Source organism: Phoxinus phoxinus (genome assembly GCF_949152265.1).
Source record: "Phoxinus phoxinus genome assembly, chromosome: 23".
NCBI lineage: Eukaryota > Metazoa > Chordata > Actinopteri > Cypriniformes > Leuciscidae > Phoxinus > Phoxinus phoxinus.
This window is the reverse complement of record NC_136898.1, coordinates 7,071,105-7,085,453: the sequence shown is the minus strand read 5'-3', so window position 1 is coordinate 7,085,453 and position 14,349 is coordinate 7,071,105. Positions and strand designations below refer to the sequence as shown.

Genomic DNA, 14,349 nt, shown 5'->3' with positions numbered 1-14,349 from the left:
TGTTCAAGTGATGTTCACATACCTAAAGACAAAAAAGACATTGAGAAAACCAGGAAGTCTCAGGGTATTGAGCAATTTTGTTTGTTTAGTTACCAGGGCATCCGCTGCTAGTATAGTGAGAAGAACATATGCAAACAAACAATGACGTAGAAGGCATGACACACATATTATGCTTATACATAAAACTATATGCCCTGTAGCTCCAGGGAACACTGTATTTGGTTTCTTGACTACAGACAAACATCTGCAAATGACAATAAATCAACTAACTCAGACTTTGTTCTCCAACCAGCTACTCCATCACAGGGATAAAACCAAACCAAACCCTAAAGAAGAATAAACAAAGGTGAGAAACATATATTTAGATTAACATATTTGACAGATCCTGTATCCAAAGTGACTTTTGTGCATTCAAGTTAGACATTTGTACTGGTTTGGTGTTTTCCTGAGAATCAAACTGAATCCAGAAAGCAAGGTTATCTCACCGTCAAACACACCCTAAACTCTCGGTTGATTAACCCAAACCTTGCTTACTCGAGGTATTCTGGTTCAAAAAATGCGTCCGACAATTCGACAATTACAAGACATTCTCAACAGAGTGACTAATCGACGAATCACCGTGGACATTGGCACTAAGTAAATGTGTGCCATTCTACTTCTTTTGCTTATGGATATTTACATACTTATACATAATGCTATATAATAATAGCTGTGCAATTATTCTTCAATCTTTTTGTATAAAGGCATAACACTTTTTGTTATACTGGTTGACACTCTCTTCACATCCTGATAGCAATCGATACTAAGTGGTCTAAATATCAAAACATGTATATATCTTAGCAGCCATCGCCCTCTGTCCATCATGGCCTCCTTATCATCCTCATATACTGATTGGCTTCATCACTGTCTCCTCTCCACCAGTAAGACATACACTAAAAATATCAAAAAAGTTTTGCCTTTTATGATCAAACTGGAGACCAAAAGATGGAGAAACTCAAGAAGAAGTGACAACATGTAGAATGCAACAGGACATTTCTGAATGGTTAGTTGATGCATTTATGTAGCTTATGTGTAGTTATCTTCTAGTCATTGATTAGCATATTCTGTTTTGATAATCTATAAATCGTGTTCTGGGGGCGCAGTTTATGTACATTTTAGGGTTTGTGATGTCACTAACCGGGAGGAATGTCGTGTAATCCCCACCAGCCGTTTGTTAGTCCTTAAAAATAAATTTCTTTAAAATAAATTATCTCCCTTTGCTTTGAACTTTGACCGTTGTAACTTTGCAGATGTTGTTTATGCTCATACAGCAACATTACACACTAACTAAAGTTAGAAAAGTGAAATCATAATCAACCACCCCTTTAATCACTGTGAATTAGAACTATTATGTTTGTTTGATGCTGATTATGATAAAAAGAAAGACTGATTAAAGTAAATAACAGTGTGTGCTTGACTGTATAAGTTTAGTTTTTATGTAATTTTGCTTCCACATTGTTTGAAAGATACGGATGCCGTGTCCGAGTCAGCCTGCAGGGAGTTAATGCAGAGGGGGCAGGTGCGAGGCAGCCTGCAGGGGGCGGCAGTGAGTTAATGCAGAGGGGGCAGGTGCGAGTCAGCCTGCAGGGGGCGGCAGTGAGTTAATGCAGAGGGGGCAGGTGCGAGGCAGCCTGCAGGGGGCGGCAGTGAGTTAATGCAGAGGGGGCAGGTGCGAGTCAGCCTGCAGGGGGCGGCAGTGAGTTAATGCAGAGGGGGCAGGTGCGAGGCAGCCTGCAGGGGGCGGCAGTGAGTTAATGCAGAGGGGGCAGGTGCGAGGCAGCCTGCAGGGGGCGGCAGTGAGTTAATGCAGAGGGGGCAGGTGCGAGGCAGCCTGCAGGGGGCGGCAGTGAGTTAATGCAGAGGGGGCAGGTGCGAGGCAGCCTGCAGGGGGTGGCAGTGAGGCTCTTTATTAGTATTGAGTGTGAACTGCACCTGGAGAGCCATGAGATGGCAGGTCACACATTTGATTAGAGTCCATAGGAGGGAGAGAACAGCACAAGGTCAGAGACAAAGGTTTTGAGCAGGTGCACAACTGTCCAATAGTTCGGTCACTAGAATGGCCAAAATGGAATTAGCATTTAGATTACCGTATTTGCCTTGTGAAAAAGTAAGTAGCCTACCTACATTTTAGCATACTTTTAAAAATAGTATAGGCTACTTAAATATCAAATGCAATTACCGGTAGTTGAATTTAAGAGCCATAATTAATTTTTGACCCATTTAAAGGGAAACTTTAAAAAAAAATGTTTTAATAAAATATGGGTAACCAATCAGTTGATGGGCCCCATAGGAAAAAATTATATTCAGCTTTCATGTGATGTATAAATCTCAATTTAAAAAATGGACCCTTGTGACTGGTTTTGTGGTCCAGGGTCACAGAATGCCGCAACTGCCCCATCAGAATGAATTATTTCAGAGAAAACTTAATTGTGAAAATGTGAAAATGTGATCACTGAAATATTGCTGTTGCACTGCAGATTTTCCTCTTGAGCTCTTCGGGTTTCCTGCACCGGTGAATTTGGCTGCTTCGTTCAGCAAAGCAGAATTGGCACAGGGTGGAGATGGAGGTGTCAGGCTTTGAGGTTTGGGAAAGTGTGACCTTACAGGGTCCTTCTTAAAAAAAAGATTTTCTGGCTTACAAAATGCTGATGTTGTTTCCCATAAAAGCGGATGGTGAGTATTCATTAATATTTTAACAGTATTAGGCTACTTTTCATCTGCCACATGAACATTAAACAATGCAAGATCCACTTAACTAATTAAAAGAGTGAAAAATAAATTAAATTAAGGAAAACCAGGCTATAAACATTTCATATGTAATTGTTTGTTTCTCTCTGGCCTTTTCCTTTTTACTGTTCAGTTTTTCTTTTTCTCTCCCATTACATTGTGTAGGATGTTTAAAAAAGCATTAAAAAGAAAGAAAAGAGATAGAAAACTATGATCAGCTCCCTATGATCTTTGACCTTGGAAGTATTTTCTCACAACTTTTTGTATTTTCAAAATATTCTTCTTCTTTTTTTTTATTCACAAAATACGCTTTTTTTTATTTGTGTATTTTTTTTTATTAATTGCATATTGTGCTTGACCTTGCACTATTAATTAATGCTCATGCTGTATATGCAATATTGCAATATAAAAAAAACAATATTTGGGTCAAACAGCTTCGTATTATAATACTAGATTAGGTTGTAAAATTATACCTATATTTCAAATATTTTTCATTAGTAATGTGTATCATCATATATATTTAGATCAACCAACCTACAGTATTTTCTTCAGTGCCAAGCCTCAAGTTTATTTTGATGGATGAAAAAAAGCAAAGTTTTCATGTAACATTTTTTTTTTAATCTGTCTGCAAACTCAAATGCAAATTCTAGCGTTCCTCGCGATATCTTTGCTTTTGTCGCCCTCTAGTTGTGTGATGCGCTCCTACATGGAAAAAACATCAAATAAAACATTAGAAAATGGCGCTTTTTCCGGTGTCTGTAGGACATAAAGCCTTTTAAATTGTGAACGGCATAGTGCTGTGTTGCCATTAGGTATTAGGCCAATAACATTCTGAAAAAGAAGGAAGGAGAAATAAACTGAACCCAGTTTTAGGGGTTTCATACGATTTACCCTCCATGATTGTAAAATCTGTCTATTTGAAGATTTTTGCGAAATTGCCCCTATATTTATTGGGATTTAAAATGAAATCGCTTTTGTAGGCTGACTGGGGGATGCTGTGGATCTAATCCACAAACAGCAGAATTGTAAGCATTAAAGACCCCTGTGCTACAAACAGGAAATATATTGTAAAGGTGGGGGAGGGGAGCCCAAGAGACAATCTCTGGCCCTGACCATGTTTTGAGGGTGCTAATACCACTACAGGGTTTTTAAATCCATTGCTGTGTCCCTCATTATCATCTAGAGTTACTGAAGTTACAAGAAGTTACAAAAGTCCATTGTTAATCTCTTTAGTTCACCCATGATTAAACCAATTGTGTGTTTTCACTGCAGTTTGAGACAATAAGCTTAATCACAAAAGAAAAGTTGGTCAGCCGTGATGTCAATTGTCTAAGGCGCAACTCTAAGAAATCTCTAAAGCTGTTAAGAGAGTCAGTCCGTCAGTTAAAGCGATACTTGGTCTCAGCTGTTTCTTGAGCTCTACTGTACATCAATCTTTGACACGTGGCCTCTGTTGACAACAGTAGTGCCATGTGTTGTGTGCATGCATGACTTTCTGTCTGTGCCATAAAAATAGATTTTATCTTCAAAATGACAACAGTCATATTTTAGTTTTCATGTATTTTACATCAAACCTTGTGTCAATAAACGTCAAGTGAGCAAAAATGTTAACGTGACAGTTCCACTATAAGATGTGTTCCATAAAAAGTGCATTGTGACAAATGCACCCTCAATTACACCCATGGTAACCAAAAATTAACCATGGTTTTGCTACACTAACCATAGTTTAACTATGGTATTTGTAGTAAAACTGTGGTTGTACAAATGTAATCAATAACAAATCATATTTACTACAATTTTACTAATAAAGCCATGGTTCATTTTCGTACTGAAAAAAGAAACGTTAACCCAAAATATCAATGAAAACACATTATGTATTTGCAGATAATAAGTCCGTACCAGACTGACGATGAGCTCTGTCTGCTCCCCTCCCACTGACCCCTGCTGCATAACCATTACTCTGTGTAATCTGGGCTTTACGTGCATGTCCAGATGGGCAGGCAGCCATTCGCTCGAGGAGAAATCCACTTACTGATCCATATAGTCACTGGGTTGCACTTGCACTTCCAAAATAAGTGAGTTCACTAGAGCCGTCTGTGCTCGTAGTCACTTCTGCAAGACCTCATCAGTGAAGCTTTACTGAGCTATTTAATCTCTATGTGTGCCTGATAATAATTCTGTATGTTTTTTTCTAGCCTGATCACATTGCTAACCTTTCTTAGTCAACTACTGGTAGGCTTTTAGCCCGCACCACAAATATTATGTTTTACATTTCTATCATTCATCATTTTCTGCATGCCTGTACAGGTCTGGGTGGAGTCAAACAGACATTCAAACCAAATCAAAGCTGAAGCCTGGAAGATTTTACTACGAAGTCCTAATTAAATGTCAGTGTTGAAATTATATAATGATCGAGCGGGTAAAATAAAGGCGGTCGAGTGAGTAAGATGTTGTGGCAGATGGTTGCATAGAACCACAGGAAGTGCTGCCCCTCAAAGAGGCTTTTGTTCAAGCTACTGGAAATACCTCAAGGTGACCTCTGTACCTTAATCTTACTCATCAAACGCATCCCACTGTAAATCTATTCATACTGATCCTAACAATGCATCTTCCAACTTTAAGGCAAAACTAAAGTGTTCCTTGCGAAAAATGCGCAATTGCAGGCTAACATTAGTTTCTGCCAAAAAAACATAGTTATGTGGTAACTTAACATTAGCCACCACATCATCAATAAGAATGAGAAGAAAAAAGAGAGGCAAGGACAGTCAGTTCTGTTGACTTGGACCAATATGCAACCACCTAGCAATGTCCTAGCAACCACCCAAAACACCCAGCAACCACATAGCAATGTACAAACGCATTATAGCAAATGTAGACCAACACCCTAAACCCCATTGCGACACACTAAACCCACTCAGAATAACCGAGCAACCCAACAGCAAGAACACTCCAGCAAATGCATAGCAACAATCAACAGACCACACATAACACCCTAGCAACCACATAGCAATACACTAAACTCTCGCAAAAACCCAAGCAAATGCATAATACCCAAGAAACCACTCAGAACAAACTACATAGCAACACTCAAATCACCCAAGTAAATGCATAGCAACACGTTAAAGCCACTCAAAAAACCCAAGCAAATGCATAGCAACGCCCTAGAAACCACCCAGAACACACAACTGCTTAAAAAGCACTAGAACTATCAAGTATGCAAACAACATGAAGTAGCATTTTCAGTTTTGTTAACTTTTTATAAGTAACTGAAATGTTAATAGTTTGATCGTCCATAGAAACACTGGAATTCTTTAGGATTTTTTTTTTTTGTAAGTACACATTTGCAGTATGTGCTGTAGGTGTTAAGCATGTGAACCATTGAGATAAACCAAACACTGAGGACATTCAGATGGTGGTCATGACTTGTAAGGACCTCATTGTACACTTTGTTGTGTGTTTTCTCTCTGATGTAATCACACATGCACAATGATCTCACTCTTACATGTATGTTTAGTTAGTAGCTTTGTAATCGTGCGCGGCACAGATCACTTTAGTGCCCCTTTCCTTCCTGTCTCAACTGAAGCTTAAGGATGGTAACAGTCAAAGGCTTCTCAAATGAGACCTGTTATCTGAAACTCAGCGGCCACGCCCACTACACCCCTCCCCCAACAGGCCTACAGGAGCATACATGAGAGAACTTCATGAGCAGGACGCTGAGACTTTCCCGCCTGAAAGAGCTGCCTATAGAAAGGGGTGTTATGTTTTCATGGGGGAGGGGACCAGCGAGGATGGAGTTGCTGTGATCTGGCCATAAAATCGGAAGGGTCTGAACAAGGAGACGGTAGTGTGGTTGAGGACGTGACAGATTGTCATGATGTTGTGGACCATGAACCAGTAGGAGCCCTTAAAAAAGGACCTTAAAAATAAACTTTTCACTTATAACTGAAAAGGGGTTTACAGGCTGATGCCATAGGAGCACCTTTTAAAGGTCCACAAATCACATTTTATACTATAATTATTTAGAACTAACCATTATGCACCACCCTAGCAACCACATAGCGACACTCTAAAACCACTCGGAACACCCTAGCACATGAATAGCAACGCTCTGCAGAGACGGATTAATATAGGATTAATGTATGGGCATACCGTGCACTTTCAGAATTACTTTATAAAATATTGCTTTAAAGACAAAAATCATAACTGTTATCTATAGGCCTACTGTAATTGAGACATTCATTCAAGAAATTCATTACAAACAGAAAGTATAGTACAGAGAAATGTTATGTCTTAGTGGGATTTGAGCGGGCCGTGAGCGTTTGAGTGGAGCACACTGGCATTGAGCGGAATATTGAGCGGAACGTCACAGCGCTCTGCTTCGCTCACATGGTCTGTCACCTCCCCAGGGTGGCATTTAGACAGGTCCTTGCCCAGGGTACGATCGCATCATAATCCGTGCCTGCCTAGAAACCACACAGAACACCACAGTGTAACAGGTCCGACTCAACCCGTTCCGAGTGGGATTTGAACTGGTGTGTCTGGCTAGGGAGGTGGGCGCGCTAAGAAGGACGCTAAAGGCCGCACTCTCTAGCATCACTCGCTAGCACGCCTCTTGAGGCCAGGGGAGTGAGGTTTACACGCACAGCTCTTACTAGCTTGCCTCCGCTACACATTTACCCCCCTAAACATCACTCACACCTGGGCACGGCACCAAATGTTACCGGTCCTACTCGACCCGCTCCATGAGGGATTCGAATCGCCATCTCCAGCATAGGAGGAGATGGGTGCGCTAACAAGGACACTTAAGGCCCCAGTCTCTAGCGTCAGTTGCTAGCGCGACTCTTGGGCCAGAGGAGTGAGGTTTACACACAGCTCTTAGCTTGCCTCCACTACACTAACAACCACACAGTAACACTAAACCCACTCAGACAAGCTTATGCCCTAGCAATCACATGAAACATCCCAGCAACCACATACCAATGCACTAAATACCACTCAGAACACCCAAGCAAATGCATAGCAACACCCTAAAAACCACCCAGACAAGCCTAGCAATCACATAGGAACACAATAAACACTCAGAAAACACTAATCCGAAGAACCTGTAACATTACGTGTTTTTTTTTTATCTCAAAATAATTATATAGGCAATTCAAGAACCTTAGCAAGGTTACAGAGTTGTTACATACACATCTCTCCCAGATTAATATCATATGCACTGAGGTGTTTTAAACTACAGTGCATATTGGTATGGCTATGCACTAGTTTCAGCAAAATAACATCTGCCTGTATGTGTGGTAACAGTCACACATGCATGCTTATGGGACGTATACATTTCCAAGTTTCAATCCTTGAAATAAGGAGATTTAAAAACTATTTGTGTACGAAAGTCTCACGAAAGTCTTGAATGTGGCTCAACGGAGGATTAATTTTGATCCACCATTTATACATGCACTATAGACATTATCATGGATTTCATAATTTTATTATGTTTCCATTACTTTCCAGATCTGGAAATCACAATTTTAAAATTCCTTTTTATTTCCATTGCATTTTTAGGGTTTCCTCATGAATATGATTATTATTACAATTATTTTCTTTCCTAAACCCTTTTTTGGGTGGTAGTAGTATTTTTATAAATCTAAGTGGAGATAATCCCTTTTTATATAACTTGAAATTATTTTATAAATATTTAAAGTACATTAATTTTCACTCCTAAGACAGAAACAAAATACCTAAACAAAAGAAACAATGCCACTGGAACTGGCAATAGATTTATTTTGCACCATTTTTGCGCTATAGATTTCAACAAGGGGAACATTTGGTTGGTGACACAGAAGTGAAATGTTTCTCTGCACAGTCGCCATTTTCTGCCTTTTTAAACCCTCTGCATGCACGCGGGGGCTTTAAAAAACACAACATATCCGAGGTCCATTTTAAATCCAGCTCCTAAAATAACTCCCACACATCTGGAAACCATGTAAAAAAAAAAAAAAAGCCTTTGATTGCGCAACATATTTATGATCTAAATCGCATGGAAATTAAAGATAAGAATATGGCTTTGGGTTTTCAAATATTTTCAAATCAACAGCAGAGTTAAGATAATCTCCCTTTACTAGCTCTAAGTCATTGCAAAAACAAATATTATTGCAACTGATTGACATGCAAAAGTGCCCACACGGGTATCTTGCTATGATTTGAAAATGTGCAGTGGCTCTCCGCAGGCCAATCACCGGGAGCAGGAGGCGGAGAGACGATTTGATAATGCTACTATGGCGAAGACTCTCCTTATGAATAATGAATGACAAAAATTGCGTTCACTCTGATTGGCTTAAAGGCTGTCGTTGGCAAGGGGACGCTATTCTGCTGGCCAATGATCGAAACCTACTATCAGAATGGCATGGCTCATGAATAGTAATCGAAGGATGTGACTGGAAGGTTATTAAGTTACGTCACCATGGGCTAATTAATATTCATGAGACGAGGCTTCGCCATAGTGGGAATCGTAAATTCGCTGTCAGGTCGGCCTGTGATGAATTGAATAGGGAAGAAGAAGGAGGAGGAGGAGAATCCAATCCGGTTTGAGCAGGTTTTTGTTTCGGACGAGCGTTAACGTCTTCCTATACTGTGATCAACCCTACTGTGTGAATCTTTAACCGAGCTCAAGTCACAGTGTCGCCTGTTTTTCAGCGTTATATCCGTGCATCTTGCATTTTTAAACGCCGTGATTTTTTGCGAGTTGTAAAAACCTACAGCCATGCCTAAAAGGAGCAAAGTAAGTAGCGCATTGGTTTCTTCATATATCGAGGCACCATCTTTGATAGAATATGCAGTATAAAAAAAGGAATTAAAATAACAATGCATACATGTTGCGTGCAAATGTACTTATTTTCCTTAGTGTGCAACGGTATGCGTGCAATTTTGTGTTTGCATACTTCTGTTTATTAAACGCGTGTTTTGATTTGAGAGCGCGCGGCTGAGATTTTTCTCTCCGTCGGAGTTAATTAAAGCCAGCTTAATTTTCATGCATACGCGGATACGGGATATGGTCGGTGCATATATATTATGTTTGTCGTGTTTTTGTTTACAAATAGATGAAGTCTCTGTCGACATGCATCAGACAAAGGGGGTGTAACGATCTTAGTTTTCGTTAATGTGCAGTTTACAGATTCGCAACCCTAAAGACGTCGCGCGCAGGACATCAAATCAAATTGTTGCATTGAATGTGTAATTATTTATTTATTACATGCCGTTTTTATTTTTTATAGGGTCGGTTGAAATTCCACATACATGTCTTTTGTAAAGGCTCGGTGTTTTTAGTGTCATGGCTGCCCTTTCGCGCAACCCCGATGATTTAAAACTCTCTGAAAACACAGTGACAGACGGCGCAATATTTTATCCTGCAGCTCATAGTCGTGCTTTAGGGATTTATTTCGTGCATTAGGGCTTTAGTGCACGATCGCGTCTCGAAATATTTGATCGTGCAAGTGGAAGATTATGCAATGGCGGTATTCTTGCACATCATAGCGCCACTGTTTGGTGTTTCCTATTATTCTGGCATATTCTGTAGTGTTTTTTTCCCTCGCGGCTGTGCACCTCGGGATGTTATGTTTGAAAGTGAATGGCGGGAATGTCATGGAGCGGGGTCGGTGGGGCGAGCGCAAATCTCCATTAATCAGCGTTGAATGAGTCTGTGTGCATGAAGGGGGCGGTGCACACAAGACTGCAATAAAAAAAAAGACGGGACAGCACAGTATGTATCGGCAAACGGAGGCAGGACATAAACATTGATGAATTGCTGCCTGGATGTTTGAGAGTCGTTACTTCAATAATATACCCAATCTATTGACTCTTATGATCCGATTATTTTTAGTGTATTAAAAGGTACAGCCGTCTATGGGTACAGCGTGACCTGGCTAGTTCTATTTTCGAACGAATCATTTGAACCGATTCTGTTTTATGAATCAAAACCAAACATCGCGACCTATGATAACGACCAATGTCCGGTTCCAAAACGAATGACTCTGATGAGCCGATTCTTTTTTTGTGTGAATCATAAACATACCGCGTATTCCGCTTCGTGAAATAGTGACTTTTATAAGGTTATTTTTTATGATCAATCAGAGTAATCTGTTACTAAATTCTCTTAAGAATTCATGGTTTTAAACCTTTCCTGATTCACTTATTATTACTTTAGTCATGTCCGACTGGAATTGAACCAACTGTTTCTGTTATGTTGTATTAAGACTAACGAGGCTTAAATCATTGTAGTTGATTTAACTGGTTGTTCATGTCAAAATGAGTTTAATTTACATTGAATTGAGTTTTAATTAATTATGTTTTAGTTATTAAAATATATGACTGAATAAGATTTGATACCACATGTTTTGTTTGTTTGAACTTTTGAACCAATATATAGCACTTAATTATGCTGCTTTTAAATGTCTATGAAACGTCAAACACCTTTTGCAAGAATTCTATTACATTTATTTCTCATTTCAAGACATATACATTTTCCCTCCAAATATATCTTCATAAAATACTAAAATAATTGTTGAGAGGAATTCGAACCGAAATAAATAAAAGTCCTTATATAACCCTCCCTGCCTGAAAAAAAAAACTGGGGGGGTACAAAATCTAATTGTCAAATTTGATTGATTGACTTGGACTTCAGACAATAAAACTCTTTTCTTTCTTTTTTTTTATCTGTAGGCGAACAATGATGCTGAAGTCACTGAGGTAAGCAGATCCTACTTTTTTGCATGAAAATAAAGTTTTAATTCTAAAAAAAAAAATATTTTATTGCATCAAAGTACAGTTATATTCCTGTTTAATCTTGTTACTGCTTTGCAGCCTAAAAGAAGGTCGGAGAGGTTGGTGAACGTGAGTGTGAGTTGGTTTGTTTATATGCACTTTACATTCATTCAACCAATATGCCAATTATTGTTTGTTTGTTTATTTATTTATGTATTATACCTCTTTTAATTTTTAGAAACCTACACCCCAAAAGGCAGAGCCTAAGCCAAAGGTAAGGAAAATGCTTAATTAAAAGTTATGGTTAAAACCTAAATGGAATTATAGACTATAACTTAGCAATAAAATTAACTTAAATTTAACACAATGTAGAAGGCGCCTGCCAAACCTAAGAAAACAAAGGAACCCAAGGAGCCCAAGGAGGAGGAGAAGAAAGAGGAGGTGCCCGCAGAAAACGGAGAAACAAAAGATGACGAAGAGGTAACATCACCCTTAAATGATTTGTGATCTTATGTGAAAAAAACGGGCCAATGTGATTAACTCCAATGATGATGTTTTTCAGGCAACGGAAGACGCCGACAAGAAGGAAGATGACGGGGAATAACTTTGCTGAGGTCTCATCTTTTACCAGCACTCCCTGTACCTCTTTTCTTGTACAATTCAGGGGAATATTTTTATCTACTATTTTCTAAAGGCAGGTTTTTTAGTAGTTTGATTGTAGAGACACATTTTTTATGAAAGAAAATAAACATTTTGAAAGTGATCTCATCATATCCAGCATTTTTACATTGGGCAGAAAAAACGACCGTCATCGTAAATGTCGACAGGAGTATTTTTCCCCCTCTCTGCAGTCGCTTTCAAAGTGAGAGGTAGAGGGGCAGGTTTGCGGGCATGTCATTTACACAGACAGCTGGACATCTTACCGAGCTTGTCCGTATGACTAACATTCCATTGGCTTTATGAGGGATTTTTTTTTTGTGTGCGTGCGTGTGTTTGTGTAACCTGTAATGTGTGTTTGGGGAGGGAGGGGTGGGCAAATAACTCATTGTTTATTGTTTATAAGGCGAAAGATTACTTGTAGAACATTTGTAAGCTGTGTTCCATATGTTAACTGCAGTTCTCCATAATCATTTCTGCTAAATAAACATATTCTCTAGTACTGGAGTTCATGTCAGGCCTGTGCTTCGTGTGTATTGATTTTGTCTCTTCTGTGATAGTACCGCAATAAATGTGTAAAACTGCTGTGAAAATGTTTTGGGGGGGCTTTAAGTCCAGTTTGTGTTATGGTACCGATGGCCGACATGAGATGAATATCTCTGCAAAGCCAGCGATTCTTTAATATCCAAACGCATTATTAAAATGGAAAAAATTTGAGACAAATGAGTCATTACGTGGAAAATCTCTTTGGTTGTAAAGCGTTCTGACCAGCAGTAGCAATATTTTTGTGGGACTTAGATATCAAGTATAAATGTACAGTTTCTTTTGATCATTGTTTATAGATGTATCTCTGTGTGTTATGGTTCGATAAAACAAGCCAATAAAAATCAGTTGTGATACCCTGTTCTCCCTTTGATTTTGAAGTTACATTCATTACTGTAGGGTTAGTTACACTTGCAATAAAAATAGAATATATATATATTAAAATTAGATACCTGCACATTGAAATTCTGCAGTTTGTCAGGTTCTGCATGTACGATAGTATTTATGATATTTCAAAGAATACCATTGTTGTACCCAGGGTTAATATAGTTAACAAAACTCACATTCATTACTTGAAATGAACTAAAACTGAATCAAAATTAATAAAAAACATATAGATATTTTTTAAAATAATAATACAAATGACGATAAACATTCAAATGAAAATAGAAATACAAAAATTTATTCAAAATATTAATAATAAACAATCTCAATTGATGCTAAAATAACACTGGTATTGCCATGGTACTTGTCCAAAAATAGAACACGTTAATACCATATAACTTTTTGTTAGTGTTTAATATGATTTTGCTGCATAATTTGCACCCTTTTCTTCTTCTTTTTTCATGACTAGATGTTTATGTATTAGTTTCATCAGTGTGAACTTAATATTTATTTTTGGATCCATGAAATACACATTTATTCAGCTGTATATGCAGCATATGGACTTTTCAAGAGTTTCTTTGGTACAGCGAGTAATCATTCTACACAATTATTTGAAGATTTGCTTGTCTAATTCCCTGCAAAAACGTTTCAGGTTGTATTTTGTTGATAGGTCTGACTGTACTCTCACATCTGAAGGTTTTATTATTTGTATCATATAAAAGTCATGTATTACATGTTATGTGTTAGGATGTAAATGCATAAGATATCCATGTACGGTAAACACTTTGATATCTATACCTGGTCTATTCTAAGTATTCAAGTCTTATTCTTCATCCATTTGATGTGATGTGAATATGCACACGTACACAATCATCCAAATTTCGAAGAAAGCTTTTACTGATGTGTGTATCTTAATCACCGAATCAGATGTGCAGAGCCGATGGATGTGAGCTCACAAACAGCACCTGTTGGCAACATTATCAAGCTGCAGACTCGGAGCCTGCTGCATCTACAGTCCCGCACCCAGAGTCCCGCATTCTCAGACCCCTCGTTTTTCGAGACAGCGCCTCCTGTCGTTCGGAAGATCGTATAACACCCTAAAATCACGTCTGTGATTGGAATGCAAGATTACGCTCTCTTTTTATTTAAAGTTATCCAAATAAATATTTGCGTTCCCTGCTTAATGCATGTACCAAAAAAAAAAAAAAAAAAAAAAAATCATTGTGTTCTCAAACTTACTAATTA

General features: G+C 38.5%; 1 protein-coding gene across 2 annotated transcripts; it reads left to right on the top strand.

The window, feature by feature from the left end:
- Positions 1-9,126: 9,126 nt before the first annotated feature.
- hmgn1b (high mobility group nucleosome binding domain 1b) lies at positions 9,127-13,076 on the top strand. Of its 2 annotated transcripts, none has more exons than XM_079599393.1 (6): positions 9,127-9,541; positions 11,479-11,505; positions 11,620-11,655; positions 11,759-11,794; positions 11,893-12,000; positions 12,083-13,076. In XM_079599393.1, the coding sequence occupies exons 1-6, from the start codon at positions 9,524-9,526 to the stop codon at positions 12,122-12,124; spliced, it is 267 nt and encodes an 88-aa protein (XP_079455519.1). In that variant the 5' UTR covers positions 9,127-9,523; the 3' UTR covers positions 12,125-13,076. The 2 variants fall into 2 exon arrangements, with proteins under 2 accessions (XP_079455519.1, XP_079455518.1); XM_079599392.1 differs by lacking the exon at positions 9,127-9,541 and adding an exon at positions 9,685-9,814.
- Positions 13,077-14,349: the final 1,273 nt, after the last annotated feature.